At 39.0% G+C, this 16,094-nt stretch overlaps 2 protein-coding genes across 4 annotated transcripts in view; one reads left to right on the forward strand and one right to left on the reverse strand.

Annotated features, from left to right (window-relative positions):
- LOC139949680 (putative peptidyl-tRNA hydrolase PTRHD1) overlaps positions 1–16,094 on the reverse strand; it is a 54,674-nt gene that overhangs the window by 8,110 nt on the left and 30,470 nt on the right. The window contains exon 4 of one of the 2 annotated variants that reach the window (XR_011787564.1): positions 8,219–8,256. The gene's annotated coding sequence lies outside the window, so the exon portion shown is untranslated. Of the gene's footprint in view, positions 1–7,750; positions 8,257–16,094 lie in introns of those variants that run through there. The other variant, XM_071948152.1, reaches the window with a different exon arrangement.
- Positions 2,648–16,051, forward strand: LOC139949678 (carbohydrate sulfotransferase 8-like). Of its 2 annotated transcripts, none has more exons than XM_071948148.1 (5): positions 2,648–2,734; positions 5,020–5,164; positions 6,448–6,524; positions 8,530–8,736; positions 10,897–16,051. In XM_071948148.1, exons 2-5 carry the CDS (start codon positions 5,053–5,055, stop codon positions 11,569–11,571), a joined length of 1,071 nt encoding a protein of 356 aa, XP_071804249.1. In that variant the 5' UTR covers positions 2,648–2,734; positions 5,020–5,052; the 3' UTR covers positions 11,572–16,051. The 2 variants fall into 2 exon arrangements, with proteins under 2 accessions (XP_071804249.1, XP_071804250.1); XM_071948149.1 differs by lacking the exon at positions 2,648–2,734 and adding an exon at positions 2,818–3,054.

The following is a 16,094-nucleotide window of genomic DNA, read 5'->3' on the forward strand; positions in this document are numbered from 1 at the left end:
GACCACATTCTGAGAAACGTTACTGACAGGAACGTTTCTAAGATTCAAATTGTTGGGGCATACAAATTGATATCTTGGTTAACATAACCACATTACTTCGAAGTGAAATGTGTACTACAGTTTTTCATACAAATATCAAGCGCGTTATGGTGCCACTTGCGGTTGACCCGGAAGTAGAGGTCGACATGGGGTCATGGTAACCTAAGGCTAATCTCCAATGCCCAAGGAGTCCCCAAAAATGTTAAAAATCGTAATTAATTAACCACGTGACCCATATTTGCATATTTAATTGTACAAGGGGACAAAGTTGTTGGAACTTCCTGTTGATGCTGACATCATGAGAACATCAGCATAACTATTGGAAATGTACTACCTATTGAACCACTTGGAGTGTTCAAGGAGTCCAACACGTCAGTCTAGAGTCCAACTCTGATTGTAAATATCAATTCAGGCATCATCTTCAATTTAATTTTATGCAACAAGCAAACTTATAAATTTTCTGATTTTATTTCAAAGGGTAACATAAATGGCTGTTAGCAAACGGTTTCCAACAAAAACTACATGGTGTACGTGCACAATATTCTTACTGGCCTCAAGCATTTACCTCTAGATAATAAATCAAGCATTCAGTTCAAAATGATAAAAGTTTGTTATCGCCACCAGCGAACCATGAATCATACACAGCTACTATTCACAAGAAAATCTATGTGTGGAGGGTAACAGACAGCACACAATGGAACCGGAGTTTAACAATGACAATGACAATACCAAATGTGCAATCTTTGGTATTTATTTTTATCACACAACTAGTGTTCCCTTTTATGTTTTATTATGATGTTGGGTATTTTGTTTATCTGTTTCATTTAAATATATGGTTAAGTTTTATTTTACGCTAACTGTTTTTGTGTTTGTTCTTCTTGTAATTTGGAGTTGTTTTGCCGCTACATAAGATTACACCCACTAAATAGAATTGCTTACATTGCTTTCTTCGTTAGAAAAAAAGGGGGTCCGTACTCGTTAAGGTTTGCATTTGCGATTGCATTTGCTTGTAATAAATTATTTATTGCCTTCTGTGTAGACTAAGCAATTCTCGCGCGTATTTGAACTTGCGGGACCATTATGTTCCAAATCTTATGGAGTTTTACGTGGGACATTTTGTTTCGTCCATCATTTTAGTTTAAAGTCACCTGGAAATATAATTTTTTTTTCTTTCAAACATAAGAGTATATGCTTACGAACAATAAAACAATTTTTTAAGTAATTGTTTGTCACGATTTATATGTTTAAAAAATATATAAAGTTGTTTGGGGGGCTGACTCCGCCTACCCCTTTTGTGACGTCAATCGAGGCAGACTTTGCCTGCAATGCGTATAGTAAACACACGTGCAAAGTACATGTACGTCCAAGTCGTGAGTTTGTACGTTTCAAAAAGTGTTTTTCTGCATTCAGCAGCAATACACCTGGTCGGCATTGCCGGAAAAAAAAACCAATCTTTTTTTGAAACGTACAAACTCACGACTTGGTCCGTACATGTACTTTGCAATTGTGTTTACTCTACGCATTACAGGCAAAGTCTGCCTCGATTGACGTCACGAACAGCGCCCTCTCGGGTCGGGGTCTACTCTTAAATTTGTAAATAACATAAGAACTGATTTTTTAAAACCTTAGTTAACTGTTTATTCACATTCCACAAATCAAAACACATATATTAGTGACAAAAGCTTTATTTTGAAAAAATACCACTTCCAGGTGACTTTAAAGTGGATGGCACTGTTTGTGACGTCAATCGAGGGAGAATTTGCCTGTTATGCGTAGAGTAAACACAATTGCAAAGTACATGTACGGACCAAGTCGTGAGTTTGTACGTTTCAAAAGAGTTTTTTTTTTTTTTTTTTTTTCCGGCAATGCCGACCAGGTGTATTGCTGTTGAATGCAGATAAACACTGTTTATCGAATTATTGGGCATCTGGCGTCGGCGTAAAACTGTGTTTATTAGTCGATAAACATAGTTTTTCGATAAACAAAGTTTATCAGTCGATAAACAGTGTTTATCACTTGATAAACAATGTTTATCAGTCGATAACAGTGTTTATCACTTGATAAACAGTGTTTATCACTTGATAAGCAGTGTTTATCGAATTATTGGGCATCTGGCGTCGGCGTAAAACTGTGTTTATCAGTCGATAAACATAGTTTTTCGATAAGCAGTGTTTATCACTTGATAAACACTGTTTATCACTTGATAAACACTGTTTATCGAATTATTTTATCAGTTGATAAACACAGTTTTTCTCGATAAACAGTGTTTATCAACCGATAAACACTGTTTATCGAATTATTGGGCATCTGGCGTCGGCGTAAAACTGTGTTTATCGACCGATAAACACTGTTTTTCGATAAACGATGTTTATCAGTTGATAAACAGAGTTTATCGAAAAACTCTGTTTATCACCTCGAAAAACTCTGTTTATCGCTCGATAAACATAGTTTTTCGACTGTTTATCATTGATAAACAATGTTTATCTCAAAAACAGTGTTTATCGGTCGAAAAACAGTGTTTATCGGCGATAAACACCGTTTATCGATGATAAACGGTGTTTATCGAATTATTGGGCACATGGCTTGCCATAAACGTGGCCTTGTTCGAAACAGCCTCATATAACGTGGAAGAAAACAAATGTTTCAGTCGGCGTTACCAGTAACGAGTGCAAGGGGCGCTTAGAACCGGACTTTGGTAAGACTTTTTCGTAATTTGTTGTTGGCCCATGAACTGTTGGTTGTAATATTAACTTAGAAACCATCAGAAAACCCACAAGTTTTGAATGTTCTGTGTTATGAGGTTTGGGGTGTCAGTTCACTTCGTACATCCAGTTCGTACCTGGACACTTTGTACCTTTAGCAAGGTACGAAGTGACCTTGGACACTTCGTATAACCATGGAGTAGTCTATTGCTTCATGGTATAGTAGCTTCGAAGGAGAAGGGTAGCTTCGAAGGAGATGGAAAAGATCGAGAAGTACCAGGACCTGGCTAGGGAACTTCGTAAGATTTGGCAGGTAAAGGTAAAAGTAGTCCCCGTGGTGGTTGGAGCACTTGGCACCATTCCCAAAGCACTGGGGAAACATCTAGATGAAATAGGGACAAATGTGAGGGTAGATCTGTTACAGAAGGCAGCGCTTTTGGGAACAGCGAGGATCCTGAGAAAGACTCTTGAGATCTAAGGCTACGGGACGTAGCCCGACTCGAGGAGTTACCGGCACAAAGGAAAATGACATCTTTCTTTTGCATGCTGTGATAAAATGAAATAATAATAATAATAATAATAATAATAATAATAATAATAATAATAATAATAATAATAATAATAATAATAATAATAATAATAATAATAATAATAATAATAATAATAATAATAATAATAATAATAATAATAATAATAATAATAATAATAATAATAATAATAATAATAATAATAATAATAATAATAATAATAATAATAATAATAATAATAATAATAATAATAATAATAACAATAACTGTCGGTCTCATCACTGTCACCGACAGTGATGAGACCGATGTTAAAAGCGGAGCCATTAACAGCTCAATAAGGTGGGCTAATATCCACCCTGCTGGGTGTTCAAGGCGCAGTAAAACCAAAAACAAAACAAAACACAACACAAAGAAAAACAGACACAACAAAATTGCTTTCGTTGGGCAGAAATCGACCAATACTTGTGGATATAAGTTTACCCAACAAAATTTGTCTACTGATTTGACAATATTGAGCAACGTTTTTGCATGTTGTTTTTATCTACTACCATACAAGCCATGTAAGTCTGTCAGCCTTGCTATGCCAGTCTGTCGCTGCTTTGTTATGGTTATCGACTGGGCTGCCACGGGTCAATAGTTCTTCTTTACATCACAGCGAATATATTAAACATACAAAGGGCCTACATAAAAGATCCAATTGCCTTCTTTGTCAGCTCGCGTTTTGCCTGGAAAGCAGGTCGTTACACCTATTTTCTTCCTCCATGGTTACAAGGGCACCTAGGCATTTCTTTTTTCCGAGCCAACATCCACTCAACACAGATTTACAAATACCCACAGGTTTATTTATAATTTCTTCTTAAAGGCAGTGGACACTATTGGTAATTACTCAAAATAATTATTAACATAAACCTTAATTGGTAACAAGTAATGGGGAGAGATTGATGGTATAAAACATTGTGAGAAACAGCTCCCTCTGAAGTAACGTAGTTTTCGAGAAAGAAGTAATTTTCCACAAATTTGATTTCGAGACCTCAAGTTTAGAATTTGAGGTCTCGAAATCAAGCATCTAAACGTACACAACTTCGTGTGACAAGGGTGCTTTTTCTTTCATTAATATCTCGCAACTTCAATGACCGATTGAGCTCAAATTTTCACAAGTTTGTTATTTTATGCACATGTCGAGATACACCAACTGTGAAGACTAGTCTTTGACAATTACCAATAGTGTCCACTGCCTTTAAAGCCATTATACACTTTCGGAACAGAAAAAAAGTTCACAGATTCACAAAAAATCTTACAGGGTTTACAAAAGGTAATGGTAAAATACTTCTCTTGAAATATTATTCCATGAAATGCTTTACTTTTTGAGAAAACATTTATCAATTCTCGACATCGAGAATTACGGATTTATAGTAAACACATGTCATGACACGGCGAAACGTGCGGAAACAAGGGTGGGTTTTCCCGTTATTTTCTCCCGACTCCGATGACCGATTGAGCCTAAATTTTCACAGGTTTGTTATTTTATATATAAGTTGTGATACACGAAGTGTGGGCCTTGGACAATACTGTTTACCGAAAGGGTCCAATGGCTTTAACACAAATTGACACTTGAATTCATGATGAACATATTGGCGAGAGTTACTCCCTACATATAAATCTATTTATATATAATTGTGCACTTTAAATGATTGGGCAATAATCATACGCTGTCCTGAATTTAACGTTGCTTGTTTTCAATTTTTACACAGTGACCAAAACTTCAAAAGATTAATTACTTCAAGATGTTTCTAAGAACGAGAAATCCAAGATGCCAGTTCCACCACATTCTTTTGATTCTCTGCTCCGTACTATTTGTTGTCGTGGTCTACAAATACAAGGAACAGTCAACGCAAGGTAAGTTTGCAATTCTGTAGTTGTGAGTTATCACGGTTGCTTGGACACAAATAAAGGATTGGATCCAGAAAACCAATTATGTAAACGCTTTCCTGGACCACGAGGAAGTGTTATTAGGTAAATAGACCGTTTTTATACAGCGCTGTTCACTCCCGAGGGGTGTCTCAAAGCGCTTCCGACATTATTACCCCTGGTCTCTGGGCCTTAAATCATTCCTTAAACCATCGAACCATCTCTGCCCTCACAGGTACCCATTTACTCCTGGGTGGAGAGAAGAAATTATAGTTAAGTGTCTTGCTCAGGGACACAAGAGTCACGACCGAGATTCGAACCCACACTCTTCTGAACAGAATCATCGGAGCTTGAGTTTGGTGCTCTTATCCACTCGGCCACGACACCCCTTATAATGTTCTTAATAAATCATGGACTGCCTTGAGCTTAATTTTCCTACTACGCCGCTACCATATTATTACCAAAACGAAGATGAATGGTAAAAGTAAAGCATCCTTTATTTTATTCAAAAAGAAGTTAAAATTGTACTTTGAAATAGAAACATTTATTTGAATTAATGGAATCAATTCAGACGTATACAAAATCTTTGTATGGATATTCTTGTGAATAGTTTATTTTGTGCCGAAATTCATGGTTCGTTGAACGTAAGTGGGTGGTTTTGGTGACGACCAACTGATTGTGATTCTTTTGATCAGCGTATCGATGGCCGGAGACAGTATTGTGTACCCCGCTTAACCTTCCACCGATGGTTGCACTTTCGGTATTTTCACTATACATGTACATGTGGCTGAATTTTGTGGCGACAAGAAACCTTGAACCTTTTGAACTGAATGCATAATTTATTATATCAGGGGTCGATTTCACCATGGATCCATGATTTCACAAACCTCTCCCAACTTAGGACTAGTCCTAGGCAATGCTAACAGATAGGACTAGTCTTATAAGCTAAGACCAGTTACTGGTCCTAACTTCAGATAAGCCTAGTCTCATCTCTTTGTGAAATCGGCCCCAGTTCTTCTCAAGTAGGATCAAAACGCGAGGTCAGTAACAATATTTTGCACATGTAGTGATACCATGTAGTTTTGGTTGGGAGCAGTTTGTAAACAGCTATTTCGATTATCTTTTGAAATGAAGTCACAAATGAATAAATTTGTTAAATAAAATAAAATTGGAATTGATGCCTGAGATGATTTATACATTGACGAGATATTTAGGATATTGACGAGAATACCATGAACCGATCATAATTTCCACTTTTACCCTATATTTAGTGACTGCAATAATTTCGAACGAAAACAAAGAAGATCATGAAAGCGTGTACAACCGAAAAGAAGAAGGCACACAATTGGTAAGTGGAATCATATAGGAAGGAAGAGAAGGAGCTCGAACGACCCTAGCCTTGCTCAAGGCAGTCGCATTATTCGCTCCGAAAAGACGCCGCTGTAAACTCACCCGTATACCCTGTGCGTGGTGCGTGCGATCACACCGCATGACCCACCCGTATACACACTGTCACATCGTACGACTTCTGTGCACATAAGTCATCCGCACTCGTACCACTAACCGCATGCGGAGACCGTCAGGCCGACAGCCTTGTCGGGTCTGTAACTTCCGGGTTTAATGTGTTGTATTGAAAAATTTCCACAAGTGGAAAAAAATGGGGGGGGGGGCCTCTGGGATATGCTAGTATGCAGTTCGTGAATATGTATATCTTTCGTCAGACCTATCAGACAACACAGGATGTGAGGCAAATTAATTATTAATTTTGACGTCCAATCACGCACTTCCCTTATCATGACCTTTTGACCCTACATGCTCGCTGAGCGTCCGTGGTGGTGGTGTGTGATGTAAACATGTCTCGTCTTTCGCGGGCATTATGGTAATGAGCTGACCGTGTGAACTCTTCGCTTATTATAGTAATGAGGTCAGTGGCTTCAACACAGACCCTACAAGGCTGCTGGCCTGACGGCCTCCGCATGCGGATAGTGTACGAGGGCATCGTGTCGTGCGATGTTACGCACAATGAATACGGGTGGGTTTTTATACAGCGGCGGTCTTTTTTTCGGAGTGAATAATTCGACTGCCTTGAGCAAGGCTAGAACGACCCGCAAAACCGCAGAGTAACAAAAGAATACTCTGACAACACGCCTGTCTGGTCAGTGGAAAAAGATAGGAGACCTCCAGCTGGACGGCCGATTAACTAGCAGGATTAGATCTCTTTGTACAGAACCGTGGTACCGCCGCTCTGCACCGTTGCCTTCGTGTAAAGTTGAATCATTGGGGACAAGAATTGTGAATATACAAGTTTTCATTTACCGTTTGTGGTGTTTCACTGAAACATCATGGCATATTTTTACATTTTTTTTGTGACTTTCCGATCACTAGCGGTGGTTCAAAATTTGGGTATTAGCACACGAGGGTGGTTGGTATCCAATTGTGTTTTTCGATTTGGTTGGGCACAAGTGTACACAATTTTTATCAGGTCTCAAAAAAGTTGTTTTTTCTGTATTATATCCATACGACATGCGACACCTAAGTTGAGTGAAGAACCAAGTGCGCACGCGCAAACTCAACTACGCCAGGTCGCCCATTGTATGTATAAGGTATGTGGTTGATTACGAGGTGTCGTTAAACGACCGCGGTACCACGGGTTCGACTTTTGAAGTCCCTTCGTTCGAGCTCCTTCTCTTCCTTCCTCCATGGTGGAATATAGTGTGCTATACAATGTATAATGGTGCCTTGTTAGGACTATAGACCTTTCATTTGAAACACGCCACATGGCCAAATTTCATGAAGCTGTTAAACAGAAATACTGCTTGACAAATTTCTTTGCTACGTAAATATTGATTGGCCCGGGGCAGTAGCCACAATATTGAAGCTTAATGTAATTTTGACAGGTAACCTGTGCAATACCATCCTGTGTTGTTTGTATTTCTTGCTTTGTATTTTGATCCGCATAACTTCAATCAACTAATCAAACTACTAAAATACAGCAGCAACATTACTGACTGTGTAAAAAAAGTAAGGGAAGATTCCACTTACATTCTCTGTTACAGTGTATCGTCCGATCCGTTAGCCACCTGAAATTGAAGAGAATTTATTCAAGTTTTTATTTTGGACAAACTTCAGCTGGGATTAATCCAGAAAACTATCACAAGTTTTGAATGGGGAACAAAGTTGTTCTACCCCCATGGCAGTGGTTATAATTGTGTATGTGCATCACACTAATAAACTCCCACATCAACATGGCACTAATGGGTTAACTGTGTACATTAAAGATATTTGTGTCACCTGTTTAAATGTTAATGTGTTGATGTTTGATAATATTTCAACCTCTCTCTCTCTTTTCTTAGACCATGGAGGTAGCGAAATCCACCGAGTATTCGGCAAAGGAGGCCTTTGTGGAAAAACAATCCCAAGTGCAGCTCCAACGTCACAAATACATACAAGAGTCATGTGCGAAACATCCAAAACTAACCATGGGCGGTATTAGCTCCACAACACAAAGACAGTTACTTGTGATCGACAAGCATAAACTCCTCTACTGCTTCATACAAAAGGTGCGTGGAATATTAAAGACACTGGGGTAGATTTCACAAAGGTAGTCCTAACTTAGGACTGGTCCTATAGGCAATGCTAAGAGATAGGACCAGTCCTAAGTTAGGACTAGAGGCCAATTTCATAGAGCTGCTTAAGCAAAAAAATTGCTTAAGCACGAAATTAGCTCGCTTATTTTACACGTGTTACTGGCCAAAATTTCATGCCATATACATTGCTTATGACTAGTATTTAGCTGTTGTTTACTTAACATAACAATTGAGTGGAGTCTTGGCCGTTAATCTGATTTTACTAAGCAATGAATTTTTTGCTTAAGCAATTTTTTGTGCTTAAGCAGCTCTATGAAATTGGGACCAGTAACTCATCCTAACTTAAGACTGGTCCTATCTCTTAGCATTGCCTAGGGCTAGTCCTAAGTTAGGACTGCCTTTGTGAAATCCACCCCTGAACCCTGTTGGTAATTGTCAAAGACCAGTCATCTCACTTGGTGTATCTCAACATATGCATAAAATAACAAACCTGTGAAAATTTGAGCTCGATTGGTCGGCGGAGTTGCGAGATAACTATGAAGGGAAAAAACACCCTTGTCACACTAAGTCGTGTGCTTTCAGATGCTTGATTTCGAGACCTCAAATTCTAAACTTGAAGTCTCGAAATCAATTTCGTGGAAAATTACTTCTTTCTCGAAAACTATGTTACTTCAGAGGGAGTCTTCTCACAATGTTTTATACTATCAACCTCTCCCCAGTGTCCACTGCATTTAAGGGTCTCAGGGTTTTGATACCTTTTTGAAGATCAACGTTTTGGCCATGACATGAATTCTTTTCTGTTTACTCACTGTGTATGCAGATGTATATCAACTTTACCTGTAGAAGTTTCAGCCTCATTAGTCATCAGGTTTTTGAGAAATAAAGTGAAAATCACAGAGCAATGTTTTTTAGGAGAGCCGCGTAAATCCGTTATCTACCGAGACGAAAAACCTTTTGTGAAATTTGTTTTGATCATTATTTCTTATAAACCACAGCACCTCAGCGAGTATCATTTTAAGGGAAGCTACTACCATCATTATCTTTAAAGGCAGTGGACACTATTGGTAATTGTCAAAGACTAGCCTTTACAGTTGGTGTATCTCAACATATGCATAAAATAACAAACCTGTGAAAATTTGAGCTCAATCAGTCATCGAACTTGCGAGATAGTAAATAATGAAAGAAAAAACACCCTTGTCACACGAAGTTGTGTGCGTTTAGACCTCAAGTTCTAAATCTGAGGTCTCGAAATCAAACTCGTGGAAAATTACTCTGTCTCGAAAACTATAGCACTTCAGATGTTTTATACCATCAACCTCTCCCCATTACTCGTCACCAAGAAAGGTTTTATGCTAATAATTATTTTGAATAATTACCAATAGTGTCCACTGCCTTTATACCAAAATTTAATGTAAATCTGTGGACGTTTGTGTTTTGTGTCATACAAAAAATAGCCAAACCCTTTAAGGTGTTTGTTACTGTAACTATAGACCTTTCTATAGTAAAATCACAGCCTGAGTTTTTGCCAACCTAGGTTCGAAAAACTAATGAAAGCCATAAATGTAAAAACAAAAACAGACAATGTAACAATGTCAAACAAACAAAAATTGTTGAAAACAAAGCAACCGATCATGAGAGATACATAAATATTTGAAAGCTTGCATAAAATGTTGAATTTGGTCAGAACATCTGTTAACACGATTGGGATTTTTACTTAACAACCAGCCGTCCATGCCAACCAGCGCGGTTTGTTTATGAAAAATGGAAAGGTTTAATATGAATTGGTTGTACAAAATGGCGACCATTTTTCCCCCCAGTCAAACGCTCTTATAGCACAAAGCGGTAAATCTAAAACCTATAAATTAGATAGCGAAATAATATAGGGGCATTGCTTGGCAACAGAAAGCTCAGTTGGGGAAGCTCTGAAAAGAACCGTTGGTTTCAACTCAGAACGACGTATAAACAATATACCTTTTCGCAAATACCCATTGCGCAAAGGCAACCTTAAATTTTCAGAACTACACCCCAACTAATTTAGAGATAGTCATTACATGGTGTTACCGCAAACCTTTCCATATCGTATTTCCACCATGCAAAGTTTCAAATTCTACTTGTCATTGTGTTTGCTAACAGGCTGGGTGCACCAACTGGAAGAGATTGCTAATGGTGATGGATGGTAATCAGAATCGAACGGAAGATATCACAACAGGAATGGCCCACGCGTACTTTGGCAAAAGCAAAAGGAAACTCAGCTCGTTCAACACACAAGAACAAAAACACCGTCTGGAAACCTATACCAAGTTCATCTTCACACGACATCCATTTGAGCGTGTTCTATCATCGTACGGAAATAAGTTCGCAAACATGGATGTTTACAGAAAGTCTCCGCTCTACCAACAAATTGGCAGGTACATCATGAAGAACTTCAGGAAGAATGCAACGATGAGGGAGCTTCAGACTGGCGAGACTATCACGTGGAGTGAGTGGGCTTCTTACCTCGCCAAAGCTAACCAAGCTTTGTTTGACTTACACTGGAAAGAGTTCTATCAGCTTTGTTCTCCGTGTAAAATAAACTACGACTATATTGGCACGTTAGACACCGTCTATGACGATTCCGAATACATCATGTCGAAGTTGGATGTGCAGACAAAGGTTTCGTATCCGCCCAAAAGTGTAAGTGTTCCGTCGAATAGCTCGGAGAACATTGACCACTACATGAGTCAGTTGAGCAAAGAACAAATTAAAAATCTTTGGGAGGTTTACCAGTTGGACTTTGAGCTCTTTGGGTACCCGAAACCTTCATTCTAATGAATACAGCGTTATAGCATTTTTGACGTATGGTGGACACTATGCGAGTGCACTGTTTGGTTTGGGTACATCATGACAAATTTACCCCAAACCAATCAGTGTCCCAGTACTGTGTCCACTGTACTCAAAATGGCCTATTGACAGCACAAAGTCTTTGTAATATTTTGTTTATTATGTGATATCTTGCGAAGGGTAGTATGACAACAATATTTATTTTGTTATACATGCAACAAGGGACCTCCTATTGTCCCTCTATTGTTTGTACCCAAACTGTTTAGCAACGACTGTCATGGTATTGTGCACACTGTCCAACGGGGACCTTTACCCAATTAGGAATCCTATTGTCCCTCTTTTAGTTGTACCCTAACTTTTGGCAAAGGTTGTCATTGGTATTGTGCATACTTTCCAACTGGGGACATTTACCCAATTAGGAATCCTATTGTCCCTCTTTTAGTTGTACCCTAACTTTTGGCAAAGGTTGTCATTGGTATTGTGCATACGTCCAACTGGGGACCTTAACCCAACTATAGGAACCCTATTGTCCCTCTTTTAGTTGTACCCTAACTTTTGGCAAAGGCTGTCATCGTGTGCACACTGTGCAACGGGGGACCTTTACCCAATTAGGAATCCTATTGTCCCTCTTTTAGTTGTACCCTAACTTTTGGCAAAGGTTGTCATTGGTATTGTGCATACGTCCAACTGGGGACCTTAACCCAACTATAGGAACCCTATTGTCCCTCTTGTATAGTTGTACCCTAACTTTTGGCAAAGGCTGTCATCGTGTGCACACTGTCCAACGGGGGACCTTTACCCAATTAGGAATCCTATTGTCCCTCTTTTAGTTGTACCCTAACTTTTGGCAAAGGTTGTCATTGGTATTGTGCATACGTCCAACTGGGGACCTTAACCCAACTATAGGAACCCTATTGTCCCGCTTTTAGTTGTACCCTAACTTTTGGCAAAGGCTGTCATCGTGTGCACACTGTCCAACGGGGGACCTTTACCCAATTAGGAATCCTATTGTCCCTCTTTTAGTTGTACCCTAACTTTTGGCAAAGGTTGTCATTGGTATTGTGCATACTTTCCAACTGGGGACCTTTACCCAATTAGGAATCCTATTGTCCCTCTTTTAGTTGTACCCTAACTTTTGGCAAAGGCTGTCATTGGTATTGTGCATGCGTCCAACTGGGGACCTTAACCCAACTATAGGAACCCTATTGTCCCTCTTTTAGTTGTACCCTAACTTTTGGCAAAGGTTGTCATTGGTATTGTGCATACGTCCAACTGGGGACCTTAACCCAACTATATGAACCTATTGTCTCTTATTCTTTACATGCGTCCGGTTTGAACATGTACCCCAATCCCGCCGAACCCTACGCATGCACATAGGATTTGTGGGGTCCTGCCTTTGGTGTTCTATACTTCCTTTTCTAATAAATTCCTCGGTGGGGTCCAAGTTGATAAGAAGTTCTCCTTCTAAATCATGTGAACTGGACCCCATACCTACTGATCTTTTAAAAAAGTGTATTGATGTTGCAGCACCTCTTATTACTACTATTGTGAACAAGTCTTTTGAGCAGGGTAGTTTCCCAGACAGTCTTAAGACACCTTACATTCGTCCCCTTATCAAGAAGCCAGGTTTAGATGTTGAGACTTTGTCTAACTACCGACCGGTGTCTAATTTGAAGTTTATTGGCAAGACCATCGAGCGCATTGTTGCATCCAGATTGAATACTGTTGTCTCTGACTCTGGCCTTGCTGATAAATTTCAGACAGCATACAGGAGCAAGCATAGCACTGAATCGGCACTCTTGCGAGTGCTAAATGACATTTTATGTGCTATGGATAACGGCCATGTGACTGCCCTGATTCTGCTTGATTTGAGTGCGGCTTTTGACACTGTGGATCACACTATTTTGCTCAAGAGACTTCGTGATATTATTGGTTTACAAGGTAATGCCCTTTAATGGTGCCAATCCTATTTGCAAAACAGACCACAACATGTTCGCATTGGCAATTCCACATCGGATCCAGTTGTTCATGATTTTTCGGTCCCTCAGGGGTCAGTTCTTGGACCGCTGTGGTTTACAGTTTACACCTACCCAGTTCATAGCATCATCATGAAACACAATCTAAATTATCATGTATATGCTGATGACACTCAGTTATATTTCTCTTTTAAACCATCACAAATTTCTGCTGATGAGAGCATTAATCGTATTGAAACATGTGTTTCTGAAATTCGTGTTTGGATGCAGGACAACTTCCTTAAACTAAATGATCACAAGACAGAATTTCTTATACTCGGTTCACGGCAACAACTTTCTAAAATTACTATTCCCCACATTAACATTGGTGACTCCGAAGTCACCGCTGTTGCAAAAGCTCGCAATCTTGGTGTTATATTCGACTCTTCCATGACACTTAGTTCACATATTTCTAGTATTTCACGCTCTACAACATTTCATATCCGTAATATAGGCAAAGTAAGGAAATATTTGACACAAAATGCAACTGAGCAGATAGTCCACTCTGTTGTAGTTTCTAGACTAGATATGTGCAATTCACTTCTATATGGCCTTCCTTGTACTCAAATTGAACGTCTTCGACGTATTCAAAACTATGCTGCTCGTGTTATTACCTTAACTAAAAAGTCCTGCCATATAACGCCGATTTTAAAAGAATTACACTGGTTACCAGTAAGCAGTAGGATCAAGTATAAACTTTTGCTTTTCGTGTATAAATCGCTCACCAGTAATGCCCCTGCATATATTGATGATCTTCTCAGCTCGTACAATCCTCCTCGAAAACTCAGGTCTTATAATTCTAGCCTCCTTATTGAGCCCATTTCCAAACATTCATGGGGAGATCGATCTTTTTCACATGCTGCCCCTCGTCTATGGAACAAACTGCCTGCACTAATAAAATCATCCGTTTCTTTGACCCAATTTAAAAAACAACTGAAAACACATCTCTTCAAACAGGCATTTGATTCAATGGTTTAATTATTGTTATTTTTGTTACCTTTTTAGGGTGTTTTTTCTTAAATATTGCATTTGTATTATTGTATTCTATACCACATGTTCTAGATTTCTCTCAACTTAGGTTTACATTTTAATTTTTGTTGTTGTTATTGTTTACTAATTAATGCTATTGTTTGTATTTTAGGGGGAAATTCAATGAAAGGTCTAGCTATAGTGAAGTTGGCAGCACCCAGTAACGCCCATTGCGTTACTGTGCCCTACAGAACCAGGATATCAGTGTTATAGAGTGGGTTGCCCAGTCGCCAGGTTCCCTCTTTTGCTAGTGTAAATCCGTAGGACAGTATTTAAGAGAAAGGACCATGGAAGGACCAAAATCATTCGGTGCTAGGTTGCGGGCGTTGCCGGTGTGGCAGGAGATAAAAGGGACTATTCGTTTTCGACGACGGATGGTTCTGCGACGGTTGTTCAGCTAAACGTTGTCGTTTTCAGCACAACGAAGATTCATCCCAAGTACTGTCGTAGAAATTGAGGGACGACCGTCCTCAAAGCCGAAGCATGCGCAGATGACGCCAAATGTCATATTTACCGTCGCAGAACCATCCGTCGTCGAAAACGAAAAGTCCCTACTGTCTCGCCAAGGGCGAACTGTGTACAAACTTCTGAATATGCGCCCTCTGTTGAATTCTCCTCCTCCAACCCATGTAAATTTCCCATAAGGGGAACAGAATTTCCACAGGGGACAGAATTCCCTGGAACACCGGAGCACTGTTCCTTTCACCCGGGCTGTATTCAAGACCTGGAATTCATTCTAACTAATGTTTCTTGGTGACCAATGTTTCTTTGTAATTTTTAAATGCTCTCAATTGCCAACGTGTCAAATGGTTCAATTTCTAAAATGTTCCCCCTTTTTAAAGATGCTATGTCAGATTTTTGGCCCAAACATTAAAAAATTACTTTTAATGGTCAGGAACCATGACAAAAATTTAAAACGTTTCTTATAAAACACATGAGAATTGGTCACGTGATATATGGTCGGGATCCAGACTAAAACTAATTTTGAGCACTTTATTTCACTGCTACTAATAATTGGCGGACTTTTTCGAGCAATGGCTCAAATGAAAGCTTGTAACTTTCTCAGCCCCCATCAAAAAACCTAATGAATTTTAAATCAAAATTTTCGGGTCAAATCGGCCAAAAATCTTACATAGCTAAATAATTAATAGTAACAGGTATTTATATTGCGCTTTTCCACAAAATGATCAAAGCGCTTTTTGATTGCTTGTTTTTATGTTCATACTTAATGCTGTTTTGGATAGTGGTTAGGTTCGCTTTTGGGCAATCCCTAGATTCCTGTTTGCTCTTTGTCTTTTGGTACGTTCCTAATATTTTCGTCGTGTTTTATACATTTCTAGTATTTTGCTGCTGTATGTTTTCGATGATTTTTAAAACCCGAATGAATAAACGAATACATAAATACCACAAGAACTGTCACCATGCACAGCGAGATATTAATGTGACGTCACCTCTGTATTAAATGAA

This window comes from Asterias amurensis, chromosome 17 (genome assembly GCF_032118995.1).
Source record: "Asterias amurensis chromosome 17, ASM3211899v1".
Classification (NCBI taxonomy): domain Eukaryota; kingdom Metazoa; phylum Echinodermata; class Asteroidea; order Forcipulatida; family Asteriidae; genus Asterias; species Asterias amurensis.

Excerpts from the sequence above, each read along its gene's own strand:
- LOC139949678 (XM_071948148.1), top strand. The coding sequence starts at position 5,053 with ATGTTTCTAAGAACGAGAAATCCAAGATGCCAGTTCCACCACATTCTT. Across the intron at positions 5,165-6,447 it reads CAAGGAACAGTCAACGCAAG|TGACTGCAATAATTTCGAAC; the intron begins GTAAGTTTGCAA and ends CCCTATATTTAG. Across the intron at positions 8,737-10,896 it reads TCTACTGCTTCATACAAAAG|GCTGGGTGCACCAACTGGAA; the intron begins GTGCGTGGAATA and ends GTTTGCTAACAG.